The following is a 27,095-nucleotide window of genomic DNA, read 5'->3' on the forward strand; positions in this document are numbered from 1 at the left end:
AAAACCAACTGTAGCCAACCTGCCAAGCAGCAACCTCTGAGAACAGCTGAGAAAGCTGTCACTTCACAACTTTGAAGTTGACTGATCCGCTTTCTTACCGTGATCCCAGAGGTATTAATTCCTCAGTGAGAAAGTCTGCCACAATAGTCTGGTCTAAGACTTGACAGATTTATCTTCTATTGGTCACTCTGGAACCAGATAAGAAATAAGGAGAAAATTTTCTTCTCCTTGTCTGTTCTGTATCACCACTGCTGAACAGCAGTGAAAGGAGAAACTGGAGAAAGCGTGGAAAAAAAGGAGAAATATTTCAATTCCATTTGGTCAAGATTGTTAAAGAAACTAATGATATATGTGCCTGACTGGGGACACTGTGATTGAACTTTTTATTCCCTGCCCCCGAAGACAGTACTCAAGCATTTCTATAAATCAGATCTCAGCTCAGCTTCTAATTTGCAAAATTGGAATTTGATGCAACCAAAATCGCTACTCACCTTAGAATATCTTTGTCTTGTTTATTATAAGACCCTACATTATTATAGTGCTCCAAGGCTGCCTGTCCAACTGGCACTAGTCTGAGCAGCAGTCCAATCCAAAGCATGGAAAGTCCATGCTCCAAAGTCTAGGGGAGCCTATTGACTTAGCTGATACTTTATCCAGCCTTTTCTGTAAATTAGTGTTATCCTGTTAAGCAACGGATGTCTGATGACTTACTCTAGCTAAAGATCCTTACCAGTATCTCTTGACATAAAGTCCTCGTAGCCATGATTCCATAGCTTGCATTTAATACTTGTTCTTGTTTCAATTTGTCCCCATCTTAACTTGAAACATGCTCTTAAATCCACCCCTCTGATTAATTAATTTTAAATAAATATTTCAAGAAAGTATCATTGCTGAATTTCAAGCAAGTGTTCAAGTCCTACTGATGCCAGTAAGATTTAAGACTAGACTGAAACACTTCAGTGAATCAGGAGCTAGGGAAGGGACGTAACGTGTGTTGTAGGTCAGCCTTATAGAGGTAGGTTGCCAAGATGTGAAGGTAGCCGTAAAGTAATTATGCAAAATCCACACTTTAAAACTTCCTGGAGAGCAAAATGAGGTGTCTCTTCTTGGCTAACCATACCAGTTTGTGATGCTCTGTGAAGGGCATTCACTCTTCTTTCTTTAGCTTTACCATATTTTATCTATTGCCTACAAGATGAATATTAGTTACACTGACTGATCTCCCACCTCCTCTTGTGTTGTAGCAAGAGTAATCAAGAGGAGACTAAGTATGTGCATGCTAATGAAATGCAACTAAATAAATAGTGCCTATGCTAACTGAAGTGATACGTTTTTCTATCCAAAGCCCCATAAAATATTTCAAAAAAAAGAACAGAAGCCCCAACAGCTTGTGTGGCTTTCAATTTCTTTAAAACAAAACAACAGGGGCAGAGAGAAAGAAGTTGTGAATTTCACCATATAAACTTTATTGTTTGAGACCGAGTTCTTTGAGGTTGAGCTAAAAGAAGGAAATGCCATCTTTCAGCCTTGGTATATTCTTCCTAGCTACTCATTTCCTGCAAGGCACTAAGAAGGAATCATGACGGATGACTCCTCTACACTGTCTGTTTGGCCTAGTTTTACAGCAGAGATCAGAAAATTTATTGGATTTTGCCTGAAAAAGAGACAGCATGTAATAACCCTTGTCTAGGAAGGATAAATAACATGCTGAGTGGAGGTAGAAAAGCACCTTATCTGTTAATTGTAAGGAAAATTGTAAAATCAATATGGATATAACAGACCAGTCAAAGCAAGTTTCAAATTTCTGTTCAGGTGTGAGCAATGAAACAGTGCCCATTTCCAAGAAAGAGGTCACTGCTGTCATTTTCCATGTTGACAATGCACTGCTGGTTAGGCCTCTCTCCCACATTTTCATTGTGTGGCTGTTTAATTTGTGTAATGACTTTTCTCTATTGTCTGCAGTGGTAGCAGCTAAAGCATCTCATGGATCTCAGGTGTGCAGACTCCTGGGCTCCCTGGCACATGCCAGGGCAGTGGGTTACATACTTCTTTGTACTTAGGTTTTACAGAGAAATTCTTCTTGTTTCAGGCAGCCAGTTGCAGGGCAGGGTGGGGGAAGAAGGAATAAAAAAGAAGCGTCTCAATTCTTACAATATCTTACTCTCTTTGGTTAAAGCAACCAAAGCAGCAACATCTCCCTACCTCCACTGATTCCTCCTCTTTCACTCTCTCTCCAAAGAACCCCCAAACTCCAATGCAGCTGGATAACTGTGTTCCAAACCCCTTGAATTCAAGAGCACTGCTTGTCTCCACTACTTGAGACTCCATTTAGCAATTTTCCACAGCAGAGAAGTAGTTTAGTTCCTTCTATGCAACTCTGCTAGCCCTAAGGCAAGGGAACTGCTATTGGTGGCCCCCAGAAAAGAGATGATCTGAGAGTGAACTTCTTGCCCAAGGGATAGGTAGCATCGCATTAAGTCACAACATGATTTTCATATCATGTTACAAATCAACATTTTATTGTGGCTCATGCAGTACTAAGCTCTCTAAACCAGATAGGGAACTGGAGAAAACATGAAGAATATACCATCAGAGCCATTAAAGAGCTTCCAACGCATACAGGAACGTGACAACATAAGTGCCTACATCAGCAGCACATTTGCATTAAGACCTTGCAAAAGCTCCTGCAATTTTGGACAGGCAGAAAATGAGCACAAAGCTCCCAGGGAGAATACGTACACTGAATTAATTCATTAAATGTTGTTTCTCTGACCAAAAAATGTTCAAATGTTTTAATCTAATGTATCTAATATAGTTAATTACCTGACAAGGAATTTAGATACTGCCCCAAGAGAAGAGGAAATAGAATGTTCTAAATAAAACATGACTATAAATGGGGTGGAAATCACAACTTTCCTTTTATATAAAAGATGCTTCCTTCACCAAGATTTATCTAAGAGAAGTGGGAAATTGTATAAATTCTAAATTAAGCACCAGAGGCTATTCACACTGTCCTTTAAATAAAATTAAATACTCACTCAGAGCTTTGGCAAACAAATTAATGTTACAAGTGAACACAGCAAAGCATTTTTTGAAGAGCTCTGTGTCTGAATCTACACAGAAGGAGGGGTTTTGGGGGGAGGGGAGCAGCTTTTTCCTATTCCGAATTCACAATTTTTAAAAAATTAGACTAGCTGAGGTTTTCCTGGGATTTTTAACTTTACGAGTACATTCCATTTGAATCTGCCCCACATGCACCAACATTTAACATTTAAATTAAGCTTACTAAAAATTGGCTGTATGATTAAAGCCACACAAGGAGCTGAATGCATATACATTTTTTCAGGTGCATGCTAGATGCAGTTCCTATTTTCAAATTAGGCTAATCACAAAAATCAAAGCAACTGGACTACCATTGATCCAAAGACTTTATGTATGCCAAAACTGAACAGCCATTAATATAGTCACCGTGATGATTAAGTAAAGAAAACATTTTAACTATTCTGTTTCATCAGTCATTCTGGGTTGTAAAGCTGACCAAAGATAAACCCAATTAATTTAACAATGGCACTAATTATTCTTTTTGAAATGGAAAATTCCTGTATACACAATAGTCTTCAAAATTAAATGTCTTAATTCCTACAAACTGTGAGGTGGCACAAAATGATTCCTTTGACCCAGCTGCTATTAAATTAATTACACATCTAGTTTTTTTTAAAGGGAGTTACAGAAGAATAAACAGATTCAATATAAATACCCTAACAAATAAAAAGGTATTAAAAAGGTAGGTGTACTTTTTCAGCCTCTGGGAAATAAAGGATCACTTTCCAAAGTGTTGCTTGCAAAGCTTGGCCCCTAAGTTTGAGCCATATCTTGATGCCAGCCCATTACAGGGTCAAAGGAATACAGAATAGGATCCATGACAGACAAAAATGCTTGTTACTAAATTATTCCAAGCAAATGAAGAAACTCAGGGAATTGTCTGTTGGTTTGACTCTAGGGAACAAAAATAACAGGCAAGGCAAACCAGTCCATTAGTTAAGATTTCCCACACAGAACACAAGAAAAATGCTGCACTGGCTGATGAGACACATTAACAGTTATCAAAACCATCTGTATTTTTTGGTAGTGCCAGAACCTATATCATAAAGTGTTCTCTCTCTCATTTCAAGTTTGCTACATTTCATAAACCAAAATTCAACAATGTCATAATTTTTTTAAAATTCATATTTCATTATGTTACAAGCCAATCTTTCATTTATTTGCCTAAATTAAGATTGTCTTTTCTTAAATGCTCTCCCCAGATAACAAGCACTAGCCATTTCTGTTCGGTAATGTTTTCCCTTTGTTTCAGACCTTTTCCATCTGTTCAGTTGTTTATTGACAGAGGAAACCAATTTCAAGGCAGACAGCAATACTGAACTGAATATATTTTTGCATTTTGTGTGTGTTTCTTTTTTTCTTTTGTGTCTTCCTCAAATTATGTATTTGTTCAGCTATGGTCTAAAGGTAGCAAGAGGGCAGGGCCTTTTTTGATTTTTTTGAATAATGCTCAAAAAATACTTTAATATAGAAATCTCGTTGTGGTTATATCTTTGGCAAAACTCCATCACAAAGTAATAAGATTCAGTCTCACAATCCTTGTTCAAGCAAATTCACAATCAGGCCCAAAGAGAACAAGACAACAAAGGCTTTCACACTTTACACTCAACTGCCTCCTGTGTGTGTTCAATAAACGAGGACTCCAAAGTCAGCAAGGTAGCATCCATATCAATAATGGGAGGACTTGTCTGCACAAACCTCTCAACCATCTGCCTCTCTGAATTCTGCTTCTCTTTTTTCTCTCTTAGCCTACTAAATGTATAGACATCTTTGGCTATATTTATAGAACATATAGCAACAGATCCACATATGTAAAAAAATAAAAGAAATTAACATTGTCCACTATCAGCTACGAGGGACCCAAACTTTCTTAATCATAAGCAACAAAAACAGCCAGATGGTTCTGTTCTTTTTTAACCTCTTTTCCCCATGGAAATAATCCTACAGAGGCAAATTGTCTGTCCGTTCATCTGTCAGTCCCATCCTGACAGTGTCAGTGTCAATTCGACAAGAGATGTTGCCCACTTGTTTGGCTTGTAACGAGGGAACATGGGAAGGAGCTGGGAATTCTGGAAGGAGGACGACATTGGGAACGTATAACCCTAGCAGCACTGCAGAAGGGCATGAGGATGAAAAAAGATGCAGGACACAAATCTATAACAAACCAAGTTTCTCAAGTTCTGCTGCTTACAGAAGGACCAGTTTACTTTTCAGACGGAGAGTATGCCGCTATGCTGTCACAGTTCTGACCTTAAACACTGTGTGTGAATCATTCTACAGGATGTGATTATTTGAGATTAAAAAAGGCAAATTAGTGATTTTTCCATCCCAGAACCCACATTAGCATACATTTTTGCTAATATCATGCAAAACACGCTATTTGGATGTCACCAATATACTACTTCTGTATTCACCCAGGAACAAAAAGTTACAAAGTTCATTCTTTCCTGCTGTCCATTTCTTATTTAACCAGTAACGCAATTTTTTTTCCCCCAGTAACACTTTATCAGTTATGCTTTCCTGTTGTCTAAATGACTGAAAAATAGCACTGAACCAAATTTACTAACTATCAACAAAAACAAATTTTCTATTCCATTTTGGGGAATACTTTTCATGTAGTTCTCTTTCTCACTCTTCCCTTCCTAAGGCAAGTGTTCGGGAAAGCTTATTTTATAGGCTTCTTTGCCAGCCAGACATCTTAATCACATGGAATGTCTCCGTTTCTGCTGGATCTTCTTCTATTTAGCTTTTATGATCCTCTAAAAGAATTTGAACGTTCCCTTGTAAAACAAGAATTCCTTATTGCCAGGATAGGTATTATACTTTCTGGCTTTTGTGTTCTGGTAGAAATTTGACAAAGGCACAGACAACATACATCAAGATCTATTCCAGTAACCCATTAAAAACAGTACAGGAAATTTCCTCTTAATCTCATATCCAAACTATTTTGCAAAGTATTTGTGCAAAATGCCTTATCATTCAACTTAGCATGTTGACATCTGCATGGCATTTTAACCAGAACAACTTTTGATCTCTGCCTTTCAACCTAAGATTGAAAATATTTTATACTTCCACCTCTTTCAGTATGCTTAGTCTCCATGGAGACCAGAGGACTATCACTTTTTTTTTTTTTTTATTAACACCATAGCCATATGCCACTTGAGTGCAAATGCAGTGAAATTTTCATGGGCTTTCCACTCCATTTCAGCAGGATTATAGGTCAGTGAACCTTGAACGGGGAGAGATAAATACGGTGCCTCCTGATAGACTATAAAAGCGAAGTTAACGTGCCTAAGGAAAAGATTCAGTGAAAACCAATAGTTAAGCGCAGGACTGTTAGACTTGCTACAGAATGATGTCCACTATATCTTACATTTGTTTTTTATAAGCCTTCCATCCAAGGTTTTCAAAAGCTCTTACATACACTAAGCATGTAATGCTTTATATTATCACCTCACTCTTAGGAGCTAGATAGTATTATTGTCCCCACTCTTATATGGGAAAAAACTCAGCTGTGAATGTATCATCACTTGTCCGAGTGTGATGCTGCTAACTTCCAGCTGCTGCTGGCAGGGCCATACCCATTGACGCGCTGTGTTCTCAGTAACCCTCACTACTTACTGCAGCTCCTCCCCTCCTTCTGGCACTCGCATGGGATTTCCAATAAGCCATTTTGGGGGACTAACACAATATTTCTATAGTGTTGGTTTCTGGCCGTTTAGATGCCTGAACCAGCTCCCTGTAAGGTCAGGGCACAAAAGCAAAGCAGGAGAGGAAGGAAGGTGCTCCCCCCCTTCAGCAGGCACAGCCGTTAGCTCAGCCGAACCACGGCACCCCATCCTCAGGGCAGAACCAAGCTAGGTGTCCAGGTCCCAGACCCTTTCCTCTGCCCTTAGCTAGTAAATCTTGTTCTACAATCCACTGCACTACTCCTATACATATGACCCGTCGTTTTCTTTCCTAAACATTCTGGTTTTCCTCATGAATTATTATTTAGGTACCTACACATTCATCCATACTAGCCAGCCTCAAATGATCAGTGCTATTCTTTGGATGACAGTAGCACCTACAGAGACCGATCAATCAATTATCTTATAAGATCCGAGTATCACATCATAAGACATCTGTGCCTTGAAGAGCTCATAATTTTAATATGGCAGACAAAGAATAGGAAGATTATCATACACCACCCCTCCCCCCTTACAAATCTGCAGTTGGGGCACATAATTTCTTAAGTAACTTAAGCTCTAAATAGGCTGTGGACACTGTCACTTGCATCATGCACAAGCATGTTAAGTTACCAAAGTTATAAATACATCATTACCTATGTTATAAATACAGCAGTACTTACATCTGGTAACTGAATATACACAATGAAAATAACACAGCTCAGCCAATACCCCTTTTTTCCACTGGAAATAATTATGTTCAGCAAACTCTGACAACAGTAAATACAAGGACTTAATTTTCCTTTAAAACAACCTGCCTTCTCTGACTGATGCAATGGGAACAGCATACGACACTGAGTGCTGTCCCAAAATGCCTCATAAGATTCAACAGTTGCTGCGGGCCAGCAGTCTTTTGTTATCATTTTGCATTCTTCTTTTTCTTGTCTTCATTTAAAAAACAATAGAAGAAAACATGAAAGAGTAAAAGCTAACAGTCTTGGCTCAATACCTTTTGTGAAATGAACCAAGAAAAGTTTGGAATTAAAATCACATTTTTCTATTAGGGAAAGACCCCGACACCAAAACATGTTCCTCCTCTCTGCCCTTCTTAACATATTAATTGGGGTTGTACTCTCAAGTGCTTGCAGAAATGCGCACAGGAAAAGCTATTGACTATGTGATTTTAAAGAGGGATGAGGTGATAGTGCTTTGCTTTGTATCCTGTATGTGAATCAACCGAGGATCTATACAGAAGCAGCAACGGGGCTGATCAATCTTTATTCCTAGACGATCAAGCAAAGCTGCATCTTCAAGTCCCTTTACTGACAGCTCATAAAACGATGGTATTGATCACAATGCCTAAATTTGTAGTTTTGACAATAAAAGCAATTTGTTTAGGGAGGGAAATGGCTGTATGAGGTAAACGCATAGGGTTTATTAACTTTCAAAAATAATTCTTCTGAGCAATAATGTGAAAGGTTAGACAGAACTTCTTAACCTTGAAGATTTGACTTCCATTTTCCCTACTAAGACATTTTCCTCTTGAGAAAATTTATATTTTAGATTTTGGAGTCAAAGAGAGGTAAGCAAGGTGTGCCTCCATGCCACAGCTAGTGTTTGTATGCTCTTCACAGTGAACACCGTCACATTCATCACAGTTCAGGTAGAACTGTGGGGTTCAGACAATATTAACCTCTGAAGGGCTCATTCTGCCTTATCGAGTCCTTCCCCTTGCTGTGCAGCAGCCTCAAGTACAGCTGTTACACCCGACAGGCATTTAACCAGCCCCATGCTTCTCAAGCTCCAGATGCATCACCAGCTTTCATGCTCTCAGTCAGCTGCACTTTGCATCCTCCTGAGAAACTGAGGGAGGAGCAAACAAATTTCCTGGCTGGAGGTGTAAGCAAGAAGGTTCCTCACCTCAGAGGAACAGGCGCTGGTAGGTACCACTGCTTGTCCTAACCCTGTACAACTCCTCTGCCCTGAACCTCTTCCTCCAGGGGCCTCTGGAGTGACCCCAGCACATGTGCTTTGGCCCATTTCAGCTAAGGCCAGTGGCTGTCCTTAAAGTAACGTGCTTTGACTGGGCCTGTATCTTTTCACAGTTGGATTATATTGAACCATATTTTACCAGCTTTCAGCTTTGAGTGTGCTACAAGGAGAGATGTATTTATAAAATAAGTCTAATTCATGGAAAAACAAAAAGAGGATAAAAAGGGCAGCTGCACAGAGTACTGAAGACGTTATTCAGATCAGCATGCAGCGGTAGCTCCTTGTTAAGTGGCCAGGTAGACTCAGTCCTTGGAATCGGGAGCATTAGACTATAGCACTCATGTTCTCATATAGCGGAGAACACAGCCCTCCAAACAAACCTGTACTGGCACTGAACAGGAGAGCCAAGAGCGACGGAAATGTCTCCCTCGCATTCCAGTGAAAGGGAATTTTTACATCTGGCTTCCAGAGCCATGGTTTTTAGCTTTTTCCCAGTTCCACATCCTGAACAGAGTATCTCACTGCCTGGCGTCACAGGTTAAGACACAGCTCCTCAGAAGAGGGGCTCAGTTTGCTGTGTCTGTGTGGAGCCTGCCATGAGAAGGCAGATCTCTGGACCCACTGTACAATACGCTGTGGCAGCTCTAAGGGCACGTGCCTCCCGGAGCTCCCACAGGCGTCTGGTGGTTGCTTCCATGACTTCATCTACCCAGTTCCTTCTCTCCAACATTCCCAGCTGTGCTTGGGAAAGGTAACGGTGCTGCAGGATTCCCTAGGACTACTTGCATTCCTTGCATTACCTGGCTCAGGAAGAGATCCTGGTGATAAAAAGCCTACAAGATTTGGAAGCACTTAAATTAAAACACAAATGTAATTCCTATTATTCTAGATCATAGGCTACACTCACACAAATATAAAAGCTATACTGTAGCTTCTACCCAAGAGCCCAGCTTTAGTCTTCTAGCTTCACACCGTTAACATTTTGGTTAGGCTTGTACAGCATTTTAGGCTGGTAATTCCCCCTTCCTCCTTTTAGGATACATCAAAGTGGAACCTTTACTGAACTCCAAATCCAGCCCACCTTGTTTTTAACAAAAGGCCCTTTCAACATCACAACACACTGACAATTGTTATGCACTGAAGCCAGGTCTGCACTACAGAGGCAAGATTTTTCTGGAAATTACATAAGCATGAAAAAGAAGCAGCTCCATGAGGATGGAGCAAGTAAAAGCTAGTTTCCTGTAGCAATCTGTCTCACAGTTGATTGACTCTCATGTCCAAGAAAGTACAAGCTCTTATTGAAGATTTTTCCATAACTGGCTATTGATAAGAATTCAGCTGCCTGGGGACTCTCTAAAGTCTTTTTCCTCTACTGTCTGCCTATTTTGATGAAGCACATAAGAATATAGCCGTCTTTGAGTCAGCTATGCTGCTGTCAAATTTAAAACACACACGCACAGGCAGCAACGTAGCATAAGGCCCATTTCCTCAGAATACCTGGCTAAAATCCCCTTTTTTCCCCAAAGAAAAAGCAATGAAATTCAGGAAAAATCGACCTAGCTATAGTTACTTGCTTTATTTACTTCATTAAAAATGACAAATGTATTCCTGAGTTAGCACATGTATAGTACTGCTAGTGGTATTTATGACATAAATAAGCATAAATTCTTTACTTTGGAAAAAAACATCATACACCTATTATTAGCGATGGATCTGCACAGCATGCTAAGGTACTTGAATATATATATTTGCCTTTTGACATCTCTCTAAAATAGGAGGAATATTATAGTGTTAAAAATAGAAAGCATGAATATTGTTGACGTGTAAACAAAAAAGAAAGTAATATCCACAGAGTGCAGAAACAGTATGTAAATTAAGACCTAATGTAGCTACAGAAAAAAAATCTTGTATTTTAGGAGAAAAAAAGCTTGAAAAATTAACTTGACATCTTTATGCACATTCATTGAGATACGGTTAGCACAGCACAAATTTAAGGCGAATTTAATCTACAATATATTGAAATTGCAATTGCCTAATACTGCATACATATATGTAACTTAAATTATTTATTCGTCACAGAAATCATTCTTAAGGCTTGAGATGCAGCTGTACGAATTGCTTTTCAAATTTCTACCCAGGCCTTTGGGGGTGGGGGGGAAGCAGCAGAAGTTGTGTGCGCTTCTTGCAGCTACGTCACATTTTTTCCTTGAAAGTTTCTGGAGTTTTCCAAATCCTCCCATCTCTAGGCTCAAGTTTTGTTGAAGACTGTGGGAATTCAAGCTGCTTATGGTCAGTGCCTTCACATCTGCTTAATACCTCTCAGAGCAATGTCTTTGCAATGACACTTGCTTCTGCTGTAACAAAAAAGATACAGATTCTTTCATACCTACACTAATGTTAAATCCTTCCCAAGTACTATCCATAAAAAAAAAAATCAAAAGCATTAAATTATTGTCTTAATTCTTTTTTCTAGGTCCATACTACATGAAAGACCTCCCTCTGCATTCCTTTTCTCCAGTAACACCTTCCTCTAAAGTAACAGCACCTTTTAACAGAGCACATGACTCTGTTAGCTTTAATGTCTTAGTTTTGTGACAATTAAGGAAGAGATACTCAGCAGAATAAATTAAAACTTGACATAGTAGACTGTTTGAAGTGTCCTTTAATCTTCTGGATGATTTTAAAAGTTCAGCTGGTTATTTCATTTAGAGATCAGACCAAAGCAACTCTCTCCTCCCCCTCCTGCTTTTCCTCTTGTAAAATAACTGTGACAGCCTAGAGAAATATTGTCTATCTTGGTTCCAGCCACTGCCCTGAAGGTGTAAAGCTATAGATAAGTTCAATACAGCTTGTTTCATTGCTAATTTCAGAGGGCATGTAGAGCTTCTTGTTCCCCTGGCTTAACAGATAAATTGACTTTCTAATTTTAGAACAGGAGAGTTCTGCACACTCACAGACCAAAAATGCTGGTATTCTGATGGATTTAAGTACAGATTTTTGCTTCTTAAAACCATGGCATCTGAGTGACTTCGAACTTGCCATGAAAAATGGTATTTAGGAATGTTGCCCCACAGCCAGATGTTTAAACAACAATTTTCAGATTGCTTGGTCCTTGGGAGATGACTGTTTAAAATAGCTCTGGTTAACCTTCCCTACAGCACGACACAGTGTAGCTGGTAATTGCCCTGATTTTAGAGGAAGACAGCAGGCAGGTCTTAACAGCCTATCTACTTTCAGAGGAAGATTAGTTCCTCACAGCTTGGCTATGAGGTTCACGCATGCTGTGGTACTGAACCTGGCACCCACCCGCATCATCATTAACCCTCTCCTGCGCTATCAGGCAAGCAGCCTTCCCTTCCTTCCCACTAACCTGCTGCCTGGTTCCGCTCTGTGGCAGTGGTCTGGCAGTACTTTGTTTGCGCCCAGTACACATCTGCTCTGATAACATCCCACCTGTGACTCAGCTCTGCAGAAAAGGTAAATATAGAAAGAGAGAACCAAACAGAGGTTCAAACACACACAATTTTGCTCTCCTCACAGGTGAGCGAACAGCCACGTCTCTGCCTTAGTTCCCAGGAATCCCTCTCTTTGGCACCTCAGCCAAAAGGAAGGCTCCTAAAGAGTGGGAAAGGTAGCTCACCTATAGCTCCAACGCTACAGAACTAGGCAACTTGACCAAGCAACACAGCATTAACATCCATCGGTAAAGTATTTCAACCGTTACCACCAGAATTTTTAGCAGTATTTAAAGACTAATCTAACTGGCAATGTAGAAAAACAAACACATTTATTAAAACTACATTAAAAGAATGTTAGGGTTGCAAATCAAGCAATGTAATTTAGCCCTTATTGTGTTTGCATTGTAAGGATCTTCATAATACACATATTGCTTTTTCTCTTGGTCTTCATCTAAATATTTGCTTTCTTTACTCTGCCCCTAGCACAATTCTTCCTTCTCCACTTTCAAAAGTTCCATTTATTGTATTTATTTTTTGTTATGGAAAAATAAATGCTCAGTCTCTCAAGCAAAAGGGGGATGAGAGCATCATCTTTCACCCCAGCTGGCCAGCAGATCTCTACACACAGGATTGTGCTTGCCAGTAAATAATTCCCCTACCTAAACGTTGTTTTCACCTGTCTGATAACTGTGCATTCTTTTATAACTTAATTCTTCTATAATTTCTATGTTCCTGACAAAGCAACAGAAGCATCTGGATTATCATTAGCAGTTCATTAGGACTTTCTCAATGTGTTTACAAGCTGTGATTACAATTGTAGAGTAAAATCTTTATTTGTGGTTTATCCAAGAAGCTGAAGAAGCATTTCTTTTCATAAACAAGATTAATCCCTTAAACCCCTGAACAGGAGATATTTTACTAGAGAGTTACATAAGCATAATGAGTGCGCCAAAACTAGAAACCTAAAGTAAAGAGCAAAAACACTGCTTTTACAAAATGATTGCTGATTCCCGCCATCTCAGAGGCTTGATCAGAAGGCTACATTTCTGAAACTGTGCATTTATCCCCATGCACTAGAGACAGCTAAATCCTTGATCATTTGCTGCTTAGAGCCACTGCAAATAAGATTTATTTTCATGTCGTTTATGAGAACAAAGTCTTGATTTTGGAATAAATAGTAACTTTTCATCAAGACATTGTAATTCTCTTTGAGACTCTTAAGGACTAAGTCAGGGGTTTATCTCACTAAAATATATAAAACAAATGTAGAGCACACCCACAGCCCCTCTGTGGAAGGCCACAGCGTTCTTGGTATTGAACGTGCATAAAAATCAAACCCAATTCAATCTATTAGAACCGAAAAAGAACTGCAATATAGACAGGACGTACGCACTGAGTATATATGTGTGTCACTAACATAAATTAGAGATATCAGTGAGAGTATGGGAATATATTATTTGTGGGTTAGATAGCTACAAAAATAATTGAGACCATTCAAAATTATTTGTTGCACAGCCCTCCATTTGGTAGCTGACAACCTTGCCAAAAATGAAGCTACTAAGGTATAAATTTTCATGTCAGGGGTGTGTCTAGATTTAAACTTTTGGGGAAAACCAAGTTAAAATTGTAGCCATTTAGCCTTGTGCAGTAGAGTTTAGGAGAACAGCATTATCTGTTCATATTAAAAGATGTTTAGAATTGGAAATAAACATTTTTAAAAAATAGAAGAACATTATGCTTCTTATGCTTTCAAGCGAGGACTCAAAAATTGGCAAGGGACATATCGTTTGGATATCTGGATAAACTTTGGATTTTGCATCCAAAATGCAAAACTGCAATTTGTTTTCCCTATAAAAATCTGCCCACATTTTTCCAAACTGTAAGTTTCGGGGCATGAGGGGGTGGGGGCAGGGCATGGACACGGACAACATTATTTTGAAAAACACATCATATAGAGACTTGTCAGAGTTTGTCTGCCAAATTCTTCTCTGCCCATAATCCTGTGGAAAAAGTACCATGTGTTCATGTAAGTAAAACTGTTTTTAATGAATATGCATGAAAGATTAACTCTAAGATATCCTAATTTCTTCAAATTTTGAAAGCTTCTCTGTTGTGGATGTTGACAAATGCATAATGTATGTACAACTTATATAACACATTGTACATAAAATATTATCACAAAATTAACAAATATAATGTATTATAGTCTTTTGTTCTCTTCTATGCCTTTTGCTTTCCTTGTCTTAACTACTTCACACAAAGATCTGCATGTGTCTGTAAGAAAATTAATTGCTTCAACAATTAACAGGAAAATGCATCTCAGAGGAAACACTTCATAATCAATCTGTTTCCAGGTACAATATTTGCCACTTAGAAAATAATTAGCTTGAATAATTTTCAGTCCAATTAATCTATTCCTTTCTCGTATAAGATTAAATGTACCATCCAAATAAACTGAAAATGAAGAAGTTCCACTCAGCACTTTACATTCTTCTGAGCCTACAGTGATATGCCATGTATGATATGATACAGTCCTGTTTTCCAAGATGCTGCTTGCCCTGTGACCAGGGCTTGCTGAATGAGCACGTGGCACTGTGTCGCAGTCAGGTTGGCCTATTTATCTCCACATGGCACTGCTCTGTGCCCCGTAGACATATATTTCTTGGTCTCTTGGTATGACGGCCTTCATCTTTAATATGGGATAAGCGCACATCTGCACTTGCCAATGCTGCTATAAACAAACCTACGGAGACTCTGGTGCATTAAGGTATAGCTGGAATGGGAATTATATAAATAACAGAAACAGATGCTTTGGAATTGATTTTACAGTTGATTTAGAAAGGCAGTGTAAGAAACAAAAGATGAAAGTAATGTAGTCTCACTTTCGGCAGAATAAACTGAATAGCTATCCTGTTCTGCAGTCCCCATGTTGGAGTTCGCAAAACTAGGGTTTAGGAAAGCTTCCAGTGAATAAAGACTTTAAAAAAAGATAATATCTTGTCAACATCGAAGGTATTCTACAAGTATTTCCGCTAAAGCTGAGGAAAAGGCAGGCATGCGTTCTTGCAACATGCCAGAGAAAGAATTATGTCGAGAAAGGATGGAGGTAGTAGTCATCCATTCAGCTAATGGCACATTTGAATATTAGCTTCAGGTAATCCCTGGAACTAAGAATAATATTAGCACGTAAGTGCAGGCAATCCCTCAACTACCACCCTGACAATGAATTTCAACCACAGAGACATCACAGCCAACTGATCCTTTCATCATCTTTGTATCGTCAACATGAGTGCAGAGTAAGTGGTAGACAGGCCCTTTATCAGATGGTTACATTTGCTAGTGGATTGCGACTTTGCATCGTGACCAGCCTAGGCTGGTTTTGCATCAAAGGCAGAACAGCAGAGCTGACAGTTACTCAAATTTTAAAGTCTACCTAATGTGAAATAATATTTATACTTCTTGCATGGAAAAGCTCTCAGGGTTCCTGAGTAACAAACGGAAACGTACCCTGTAAGGATTCCTGTACTTTTCCAAAGAATCATGCAACAAGCCAGTCTTCCTGGCTCCCTTATTTGCCATAGAAGACAGAGCCTGGTTCCCCACTCCTACACACTCTAAAATGTAGTTTTGTCTAACTCCTTATGTAACATCTTTTCTATGCATTCCTATGCTCAATTTTGTGTCAAACTATCATACATAAAACACATGATTCATAAACTTACACAATGAGGATGGATTTCAAATTGAAAGATTCAGACTTTAACAGGGGTGCAAAGCGGAAGTGTATTGAACATTAAAACAGCTCTATATAACACTAGAAAGTTACACTGCAGATTACACCTTAGGCTGGAAAGCATTTGCAGAAGACGGAGTGTGTTGGTAGAGGTGGAAGTACAGCTTGTTGTTGCAGATTACCATGCAGGAGGAGGAATGACTCACATTACACACTCCTTTCACGTAACCCAAAATATCCAGTGATCACACAGACAGCTCTGCCTATGGAATCTTACACCTCAGTTTTCTGTCCTGTTGCTGATTTTTACATATATGTGTGTGTATGTATGGTGGAATCAATGATGTCCACAAAGACAAGGCATCCTACTATCCTAACAAAGCCCAGTTTCTTCTATTGGTATGGAAGTCAATAGAAACTCTTCAAAAAGGGGTCTAAGACACGCTACCAGTTCCAGAGAACTCTATATAAACTCCTGGGACGGAAGGTTTTTCCTGACTAGAAAGAAAGCAAGCAGCCTTTGGTGCAAGTTGACTCTCACGGGACTAGCTGACACATGAAAAGATCTCCGGTTTAACTCCGGCTCTGTCACGCTTCCCACGTGACCTGAGGCAAGTTATTAAGGCTTGTGCAGTTACAGGGGGACATAAAACAACGCACCACTGACTTTTGCATTGTCTTAGTGATTAGCTCAGTGCAGCAACTTACAGGGAGCTCATCCTAAGCCTAGCTATGTAACCCCATTTCACTGCATGCGCATAAACCCCGATAGGTAATGTCCTGTATTAGTGTCAGAATTGTCCTTAAAGTTTAGCCCATGTCCTCTCTGCGCCTCAATCAAGCTGGGGCAGCAGCCCTATCTTACCGCATTAGAGGTGGTTAAAAGGCCAAGAGGTGACCAAGGTGAAATAATTAGAGGATTAATTACATCTGCATCATCAGTTCCTATAAACCACCCATAGATCTTTAATATTTCCAATCCTAGCTTGTTCATGCCATCAATAAATCTACACATTAAGAGTTGGAGCCATAAAATAACTCAAATGCCCAGTGAACTTCAGCCTTGTACTTGTAGTTGGAATTTACTTAGGATGAGTTTTACTATTTATATAGACACTAGATTGTATTACATAATGCTGTTAACCTTCTGATCCACACTTTGCAGTATGTTGACTATATGTGATAGCTAGATTTAATGACTTTTTTAATCCAAAAAATTGGAATCCCCATGCCTCAACAGCAACAGGCCTATTTTCAGCCTCAGCTCACATTTTAAGTCATCCACTCATTTTCCAACTCTCTCAGTAATTAGTATAACTTTTTACAAGATTTCCTCCAAGGAAAAAGAAAATCAACAGCACAATTAGAGATACTTTCACAAGACACACTTTTACATTTAATATTAGATTTTTAATAGACAGGAGATTAGTCACTTGCTGTCTCTTTTGTAATAGGTAGCAAACTGTTTTTGTCCCACTGGAACTGTTATTTTGAGCCTTGGGGCTACTAAAGGTTTAAGGAGTACAGTACTAAGTACCACAAACACAGAGCAAGCATGATGATGATGAATCCTTAAGGTTCTTAAGGGAAATCATTCCTCCTCAAGTTTAAAATGATATTTATCACACTGAATAACACCAGGGTAAAAATAAAGACACTAAATATGCATGAGGTTATCCAGACTATTGGAAATGTCCTTTAGCTACTTCAACACCATACAGAAAGAAGGGCATCTCCCCTACAAGGGAGATGGCAGAAATACCCATAACACACCTGCATATCACCCAAGGAGAAAGAGAGAAGAGAGGACAAAGAACCCCTATGTATCTGTGAATGATCTGCCCTCTCTGTGACTGACTTCTGCCACCAAATTACTTAGGCTTAGACTGTTTCCCTCAAATTATTTGATTCCCAGTTCCACATGCCAAGAACTCTCAATGAAAGGGGATTAAACACCTAACATTATTTATTGTTTGCAGATATGAGAGGCACATAGTTTAATCTGAACAATTACAGTATCTTCAGAAGACCCCCTCTAGACAACTCCTGGCATTTTAGCAAAGTCACACTGATCATTGTGCTATAGAACCTCATTTCACAGAAGGTACCATATATCAAAGAAAACAAGCCTAATTACCAGCACACCATAGACCACTTTGTCTTGAGAACTTCTTGAATGCCAAAAACGTAACTCTGCTTTCTCCCACGTAAGCATTATAATGTAGTCTTTAGTTACGTGAGCACAGGAATCATCAGAATTTCTCCCAGGACTTCTCAGGTTCATTCAATGAACTTCAACCTTTTGAGCTATCACAGTAACTGTTGATGAAGATTGCACACTTTTTCTCAAATTCCTAGCTAAGCTCATGAACAAGGGGATACTGAGTACCTGTTATACATTCAATTTTGGTATCATTAGGGAACCTCACATATGCAGTACTTATTGGATCCTTGCTTTCCATTATTACTTTCGTATGTAAAATAAAAATCAATAAAATTTAATCAAAAAATACAAAGGGGATAAAAACCCTTGCTTTCAGATGAGCTAGGACAGGAAATTAAATCCATCCCTCCTTACAAGCACACTTCCTGAAGCCAAAATTCCTTTTGTTCAAAGCTCTACCCTGGGGTCACAGCTGAAATGAGTTGGGAGAGGTCATCCTGATGCTAGCATATGTGAAAGATGGAACTGGTCCAACTCAAATTAAGAAACACTTTCTCAGGTTGTCTTCTGCTGTGACATTGTAGAGGATACAGAATTTCTTCCCAGGGTTTCTGGATATACAGAGGTGGACAGCCTGGAATGGACAGAAGAGTTGCATGAGGCATCTACACTGAAGATGGTGGACAGTCAGTGAATGGCCACTGGCCTGTGACCAGTGAAGCCATTAAGACACCAGTCTGCAGTCACTACTGTCTGTAATTATTCATTGGATTTATTTTCCACCTGGGACAGACTGTCACAAAAGCAGAGCCAAATACAATAATGCACTAGAAAGTGACCACAAATTCTAAGACAAATTAGACCTAGTGCAAAACCCTCTCAGATTAACATGACGCCTTTATCAGTTCATTGTATTTTCTCATAATTTTTATCATTATTCCTACACATGCAATGAGACCTGACAGTTGATAACTCCAGTTCTCCCTGGGGTGCGTAGTGAGCTGGCATAACTGTGACAGTGATCCCAACTCTCCTCCAACTCTCTGCTTCAAGATTTCAAGTCCTAGAAAATCTGCAGACTCTGGGTTGCTACTGAAAGAGGTGGCCCTCTGTCCCTGATCCCTTTTGATCCCGCTGCAACCTCTAGAAACTAAGGGTGCAATACATACCAGATCAAAGTGGCTATGTAACTAAAGCTTCAATTACCCTTTTCAGTTACTTTTAGCTAGGGCAGGAGCAGTAAAGATCAGGAGAAAACAGCCAACATATCAACGTATTCTAGAAACATGAAGCACTATTTTAAAGGATATTCTTCAGCCTGCATTGCTAAAACCATATAAAGCAACAATCAGCTGCACTGCAGTAAATCCTGCCTCTGCCCTAAAGCTTTTTGGCATATTTTTGTTCTTTGCACTTGACCACAAAGTAGAATAAAAGCCCTTATCCTATCTCTGTGCTTATCACGTACCCTTCTAAAGAGGTAGTGTCCGACTTCCTCCTATTCAGCGCAAAAAAATCCTACAGGTGACGGAGGAATACCATAGTGGTATAAAAAGGTACAGGCACTACTGATGATCTCCTTTACTTTCCTGACTATTCAGCCCTGTTGTGAACTGTTAAGTCATGTCAAGTTACATTTTAGGGGTACTTCACTTTTACCACCTTCCTTAAGATGATATGCATGTAGCAATGACGTAGCTCTGAATATCACCATTTCCGAGCCGTTAGGAGATGGTAAATGCTATATAACTGTACATTAGTATTTCAAAAGGATAATCCATGATGAGGGAATTTTATTTTTTTTTTAACTGCTTCAAAAGGCAGTGTCGGCAATTCAATACTAATTGTCACTTTTCCCATTTCCAATAACATTATGCTCACAAACAAAAGAACACAGGAATAGCCTTCCTCTCTAAGGAGAACCCTAAAATTCAGCTGAGATTAAAGGGAATCATCATCTTCGTAATGACAGCTGAATTGCCCTGTGGTATTTCCTTCATGTAGATGTCAGAGATATAGGAACAGAGTCCACCTCTAAGATGCCAGAAGACTATCTACATGCCTTTGAAGTGCTTTCCTGCAATCTTTTTGTTTTCAAATGAATAAGTTTCAAACAAACAGGTGAACAAGTTGGGTAATAACGCCTCTATCTAATAGTTGTTGGTTAATATTTCATCTCTCTCCTTTTGATTTGCTTCAAGATGATAACCATAAACCTTTTTTCTAGTATATTACCATTGAGTAGGATGATTTCAAGAGAGATTCTGCATTTCTTGATAAATAAAATAGTTTTCTTTTAAAAAAAAATTTTTAAAGTGGGTCAGCACGTAAAAGAATGATGCACTGAGGCTTAGTTCATACAAATTTATTTTGCCTCAATATCTCAAAGAATTCTCTCTCAGAGGGCACATTTAAGTTTTAAAATGAGAAATGAGAAATAGAATTTTGTGACTAATTGCTTTCTAACAGTAGAATGTAAACATGACTTCCAAGATGTTTAGTACTTTCACATCATCACAACATATAAACACTTAGAAGCCTAGAGGTTTCAAAGAACACAGAAAGGTAAAAGAAAAACCCAAATGGTACACAGTATGAAACTCTAAAGCTACCCAGGATAAATACGTTTATAGCTCATCATTACCGATATGCCTCAGAAGTATAAGTGGAGTTAAACTCTGGTATTTCAGAATCAAACAAACATATTATATCTGCCCAATAATACATATCTTAATGTATTATATCAGCATCAACAATGCTGAGTGAATAGCTAGTTTTTTAGGGCTGAATAATTATTCTCAGAAAGTAATTTTGGAACCACATAAAAGATATCTCTCGCCTCCTTTCCCTCACACCCCCCCAATAATAAAAATAGTATTAAAAAAGAACATGAGAAATCTGTTTGCCTCAGAATTCACGTATTGCTTTATCTCTTGAAGAAAAAAAAATAATCAAATAAGCTCTTGGGTTGCCATAAAAATACCCAAACATACAGCCTAACCCAACCTTTTGCCCACTGTCCAGCTTTTTTAATGTCATATTTGAATATATCCCATCTGAAAGCATATATGATTTCTAGTCTTTTTCTTGCTTTTATTTCATCATGATAAACTGAAGCTCATGCAATTCACACATGATGTAATGGGACAAATACACTGGAAATTATTTTTGCTACATCATGCATCTTTTCTGTAATTCCAATTGAGTAGGAAATTTTCTTCCCGAGCAATAATATACCTCTAGTTGATAAAGTCATGTGAGCACATGAATAGCAAGAAAAAAAAAATTAATGGTGATCTAAAACATAAAACTATTTTTATGAAGCATTTTGATGAACACCAGCAAGAGACATAATGTAATTATTGTGGCTATTAGGCTGTTATTTACGTCAAATTTGTTGCTTTTGTTGCTTCAGAAGCATTTTAGGATTATAGCACTCTTGAGAGTCTATCAAATGTACTGGCAGATGCAACAAGTAAGAGAATGAGGCAATAGCTCACTGCTTTACAACATGAAAACTAAATGTTAAATAACTAGATTTGGAAATGAGAAATATAAGGCACTAAGGATAATGGTATAAATGTAATAAAAAGAAAGCATTGTGTAGGACAACCAAAGGCAATGCTGCCATACATTTTCCTGTCCCCTGTTATTATCTAATATCAAGTTAATTTCTTGTATTATAAAAGTGTTAAGAAAATTAAGCATTGAAATATGGTATCATGAAAAATTGAGACATGCAGGAACAAATGAGGGATATAGCCCAGAAAATACTGTCATTGTCTCTTCCTGTGTCAATATGATCACAGACTGATTCAGTCACTCGTAGTTCAAAATGAAAATAAGTTTCTCTACTAGTAGCAGGACCAGCATCTGGTTCCAGGCAGTGTAAGCCAAGAACTCCTTCAATACTAGAGAACTGTAACCCAAAAGTGCAAGCAGAAAAGTATCAAAATAAATGCTATCTTTGTAACATTTCCAGCAATAAGCATAAGGAAAAGGAAATTGCTGAACAAAGCTTATCCACGGTACAGTTCAAATACATTTGGAGATAAGGCAGTAAATGGTCATATCCAGACATTAAAGTTCTACTGAGAGACGGCCAAGCTTTGTCTATAATTATTTTGCACTTGCTTGGATCAATGGCCTCATTCCTGCCAGAAGCACAGAGAACAATAACGTATTCTCCAATGGAATAACAAACATTTGTAACCAAAAATATAAACGTGAATAAAGTATTTTAAGAGGATCATGACACCCATTAGTATCATATCAGAACATCTTGCTCAATGTCTCCACAGCAGCTATGAATACCGGAAAGTGCTATCAATCATGTTTTGCAAACTAGGAAAATCCAATAAATATGCATCTTTAGCCAGCTCAATAATTTTCCAAGCCCATCCCACCTGGCATGCTTCCAGTCCAACGGGAAACACAGGAGAACAGACAGGAATCCACATCTTCCACTTTTGGCCATTCTTCTTCTCAATCATCACTAGCACAGCAGAGATGCTCAATTTCAGGTACAATGAGAAACGGCACTAACCCAAGAAAACATTCTCAAAATGCAGTACTCCTTTTGTCTCATCTTTCTATTCTATTTACCTCATTACATGAGGAATTAAGAAAAAGAAAGATCAGCCAGCTTCCAAAGGAAATAAGTAAAGGATGGCACATATTAGGATGTACCTCCCTGATTCAATCAGTGTTTAAGTGTTTCCCAAGTAATATTTCTGAGCCATAGGTTAATTCCCATCACACCACTTTCTGTTTGGTTTTTTGGTCATCTACACGGCAATAGAGGCATGGAAGACAGACACTTCACAGAGAAGAACAGAAGTGCTATACAGATGCTACAAGTAGTAAGCCCATCTAATAATCTCATGGGTCAGGATTTAGAGTGTTACAAAATTATTATTGCCTGAGAATGAAATCAGAAGAATAGGGGAGAACTTTATAATTGCTTCACCATTAATCTGGAACACTCTCACAAACCCATAATAAGCAAGGCACTGAGAACTTCAAATCATATTTGACAGATGGGCTTAATTAGTTATTCTCATACAGACTCATAATATTTGCTGTTAATATTCATTCTAAAACACCCTGCTGGCTGTGATAATATTTATATGTTAATCCTGTTACGATAAGCTTTCGGTGCCAAAACCTCTCCAAATAAAATGACTGATATATTTCAAACTTTGATAAAGAAATGCTCAGGCATCCTGGTTAAGTTTGCCACTTGCACAAGTGCCTCCTTAATCCGTGAAATTACACCTGTTACAGTAAGTTAGCTTTATTAACACTATTTTCTGATCCATGTAAAACTATCAGAAACACAAAGGTATTGAATCTTTAGTTAATTAACATTGCCACCTTTGCATTCATGTGATCGGATCTCTGATTTTTAAAAGTAATTAAACAATATGCAGAGTTTGTCAAATTTCTAGATGAACTATGGAGGCGAACAATTTGGTAAGAGACATCAGTATTTAGCCGTTATCCATATTTAGTGACATCAAACACGTCCAGATAAGGAAAAAATTTTTTCCCAAAAAATATTGAGCACACTCTCTTTCCCCATATAATGCTTGATCTTACTTCTTAAAATGAATAGCAAAACAGATATGACTAAATTTAATGAGGAAAACAGCATACTGAATAATACATTGCAAATATTTTACATTTGTTTACAAATAATGAGGAAGCAGTTCTCAAAAGTGAGAAAACCACAAAATTTCAACTGGGAACTCAGATGGAATAAGTCAAACCAGAAGTTATATGAGTTACATATATAACCTCAGTAAGTTTGCAGATTACATCAAATGGGGGGGGGGAGGAGGGGGGAGTGTTGATCTGCTTGAGGGGAGGAAGGCTCTGCAGAGGGACCCGGACAGGCTGGATTGATGGGCCGAGGTCAATTGTATGAGGTGCAACAAGGCCAAGTGTCAGGTCCTGCACTTGGGTCACAACAACCCCATGCAACGCTACAGGCTTGGGGAAGAGAGGCTGGAAAGCTGCCAGGCAGAGAAGGACCTGGGGATGTTGGTTGACAGCCAGCTGAATATGAGCCAGCAGTGTGCCCAGGTGGCCAAGAAAGCCAACAGCATCCTGGCTTCTGTCAGAAATAGCGTGGCCAGCAGGAGTAGGGCAGTGATCGTGCCCCTGTACTTGGCACTGGTGAGGCCGCACCTCAAATACGGTGTTCAGTGTTGGGCCCCTCACTCCAAGAGAGACCTTGAGGGGCTGGAGCGTGTCCAGAGAAGGGCAACGAAGCTGGGGAAGGGTCTGGAGCACAAGGCTGATGGGGAGCGGCTGAGGGACCTGGGGTTGTTCAGCCTGGAGAAAAGGAGGCTGAGGGGAGACCTCATCGCTCTCTACAACTGCCTGAAAGGAGGGTGTAGAGAGGTGGGGGTCGGTCTGTCTCTTCTCCCAGGTAACAAGCAATAGGACTAGAGGAAACGGCCTCAAGTTGTGTCAGGAGAGGTTTAGACTGGATCTCAGGAAAAATCTATTTACTGAAAGGGTGGTCAAGCATTGGAACAGGCTGCTTAAAGAGGTGGTGGAGTCACCATCCCTGGAGGAGTTCAAAACATGTGTAGATGTGGCACTTTGGGACATGGTTTAGTAGGCATGGAGGTGTTGGGGTGACAGTTGGACTAGATGATCTCAGCGGTCTTTTCCAACCTTTGTGATTCTATTCTATATACCTTGTCTTCACTTGATTTTCTTTCCAGTAAAATCTAATATGTATATGAGCTTACATTTCTTTTAATAAACATGAAGCAATGCTTATACTCAGCATGTGAAAGTACACAGAATCCACAACCCCTGCATGAAAGGTGACATAATAAATTTTTTTGTGTACATGGGGTCATTTTGAAGGCCTGCCACTGAATTATGAATAGTGAAGAGAAATAAGTTGCCAAGCTTCAATTCACCCATGAGGTTGCATTATATTTTCCTGGTGAGGAAGAGAAATCAGGCAAATGCACTGTATGGATCCAACAAGATAAAGTGTGATGGAAAACTCATCATTGAAATAATCTTTGATTCTGATCCAATGCCCATTTCAGTCAATGAAAATATTCACACTGTCTTCAAAGAGCTTTGAACTGGGATTTTAAAGAATCTGTCTGACAGATCGTGCTGGACAGTAGGAAGTTCTGACCTTGGCATACATACACATTGCTTCTTTGACCAATAAAATCCTGCCAGGTATGAGACAATATACGGTTTAGATGATAAAATTCAGCATACTGTAGCAGAGAAATTGTGTAGAATCTGAGTTATAATAAGGAGAAAGTGATTTATGTCATGGTTACGAAGGGAAATTCTTCCCTTCCTCTTTTTTTTCATATATCCAGATTGCAAAGACATGAAAGTTCCTAGTTATTAGGCTCAGAAGGTATTTATTTAAAAATTCTAAACCACATAATGAATCCCCAAAGCCTGAAATTTTACAAAATCTTGTAGAAGTAAATCACAGCACCGAACTTCCACGTTATATGGCAAGTTTTCTAACAGCAATGCCAAACAATACATACGCAGGCAGTCAGAGCCTTATAAATATGCACTTGACATACAGTTCCAGAAACAATGAACAAGAAGCAAACAAATGATATAAAAATGTATTCATTAAAGCAATCAGTTGTAATTAGAAAAGGAACATCCACCTGCCAGATGAAGGCTGTTTGAGACAGGTCAGTGTCCCATCTAAGTTGCTGCACAATGAGAATGGAAAATCTATTCCCTTCTGCAGATTAAAAATTCATATAAATCTCACCAACAAAAATGTGGGTTTGATACCAGGAGTATGTTTTAGTTTCCCCTGGATTTTAAAAAAAAAAAACAAACCACCACAAAACACCAAAACAAAAAACAAAACAACCCCAAAACAACAACAAAAAGACCCCAAACCAAAACCCAACCCACCAAAAAAACCCCAAGCAAAAATAAAAAAATCAAACCAAAAAACCCCACCACAAAGAGCCCTATAATTACCCCCTGCTATAATGCCTGGCAGCAAATAATTTGAAGATATTAAACTAGTCACAACCAAATTCTAAGATATGAAACACATTCTTCTAAATACTCTGTGAAAACAATATTTCCTGCTAGTTTTAACTTCCTTTGAGTATTAGGATTAAATAACATTTTGTTCAAAGTGTACGTGGGAGAATTAGCAATGCACTACAAAATAAAGACAGCCACAGCTTTTCCAAAAGCATTTTCATCGTGCACTATAATAAAACTTATTAAAATCACAGCAAAATGCTTTGAAAAGGAAAAACAACCGTTAGTTATTAAAAGATAGACTGCTGGAAATGACCTACCTGTTTTCAGAGGCAGCAGATTTCCTCTGGCAAACAATAACAGCTGGTGCGTATTTCCCGGTATAATCCATGCTCTCTCTGATGTCCCATAAGTATGGGCTGCTGGCTCTTACACTGAAAACGTTCACACCTTTCTTCACCTTTGCCCTAGGAGGAACAAGAGGATATTTCACCAATTATACAAAATGTCAGCTCGATCTGTTACTTATTGCTTCATTATTTTCTCATTACTGCCCCACAGAAAATGCTACCGCTCATTAGAGTTCAACAGTATTACAAGGAAAAGAAATGAGAGAATTAATTAAGAATTCCATATTTTGAAGAAATGATACCAAGATAGAAATCTTACTGAACTGATGGTAATTACAGCTTTAGTCATAGCTAAATTGCAGAGTAGATATGTTCTGGAGCACAGTTCTCACTCCTGCTCTTCCATTATCCACACTGTGGGCATCACTGAGCGTGTTTAAGGCTCTCTCTTGACTAGAGGTTATTGTATTGGAGAGAAAAGTATCATTTTTGGCCCCGAAAGAAGTCAGTGCTGCTGTGGCTTAGATCTGGAGTGAGGCGCTGAGAACCATTGCCAGGTCTCATATTACGAGCAAAATCCACCTTTTCTTCTCCCCCCCCCGATTACTCAAA

The 27,095-nt window shown here is 38.8% G+C and overlaps 1 protein-coding gene across 1 annotated transcript in view; it reads right to left on the bottom strand.

Annotated features, from left to right (window-relative positions):
• TMEM132D (transmembrane protein 132D) overlaps positions 1–27,095 on the bottom strand; it is a 274,438-nt gene that overhangs the window by 135,514 nt on the left and 111,829 nt on the right. The window contains exon 3 of the mRNA XM_072880098.1: positions 26,454–26,600. Coding sequence (XP_072736199.1) covers positions 26,454–26,600 — 147 coding nt within the window. The remainder of the gene's footprint in view (positions 1–26,453; positions 26,601–27,095) is intronic.

This window comes from Ciconia boyciana, chromosome 15 (genome assembly GCF_034638445.1).
Source record: "Ciconia boyciana chromosome 15, ASM3463844v1, whole genome shotgun sequence".
NCBI classification, from domain to species: domain Eukaryota; kingdom Metazoa; phylum Chordata; class Aves; order Ciconiiformes; family Ciconiidae; genus Ciconia; species Ciconia boyciana.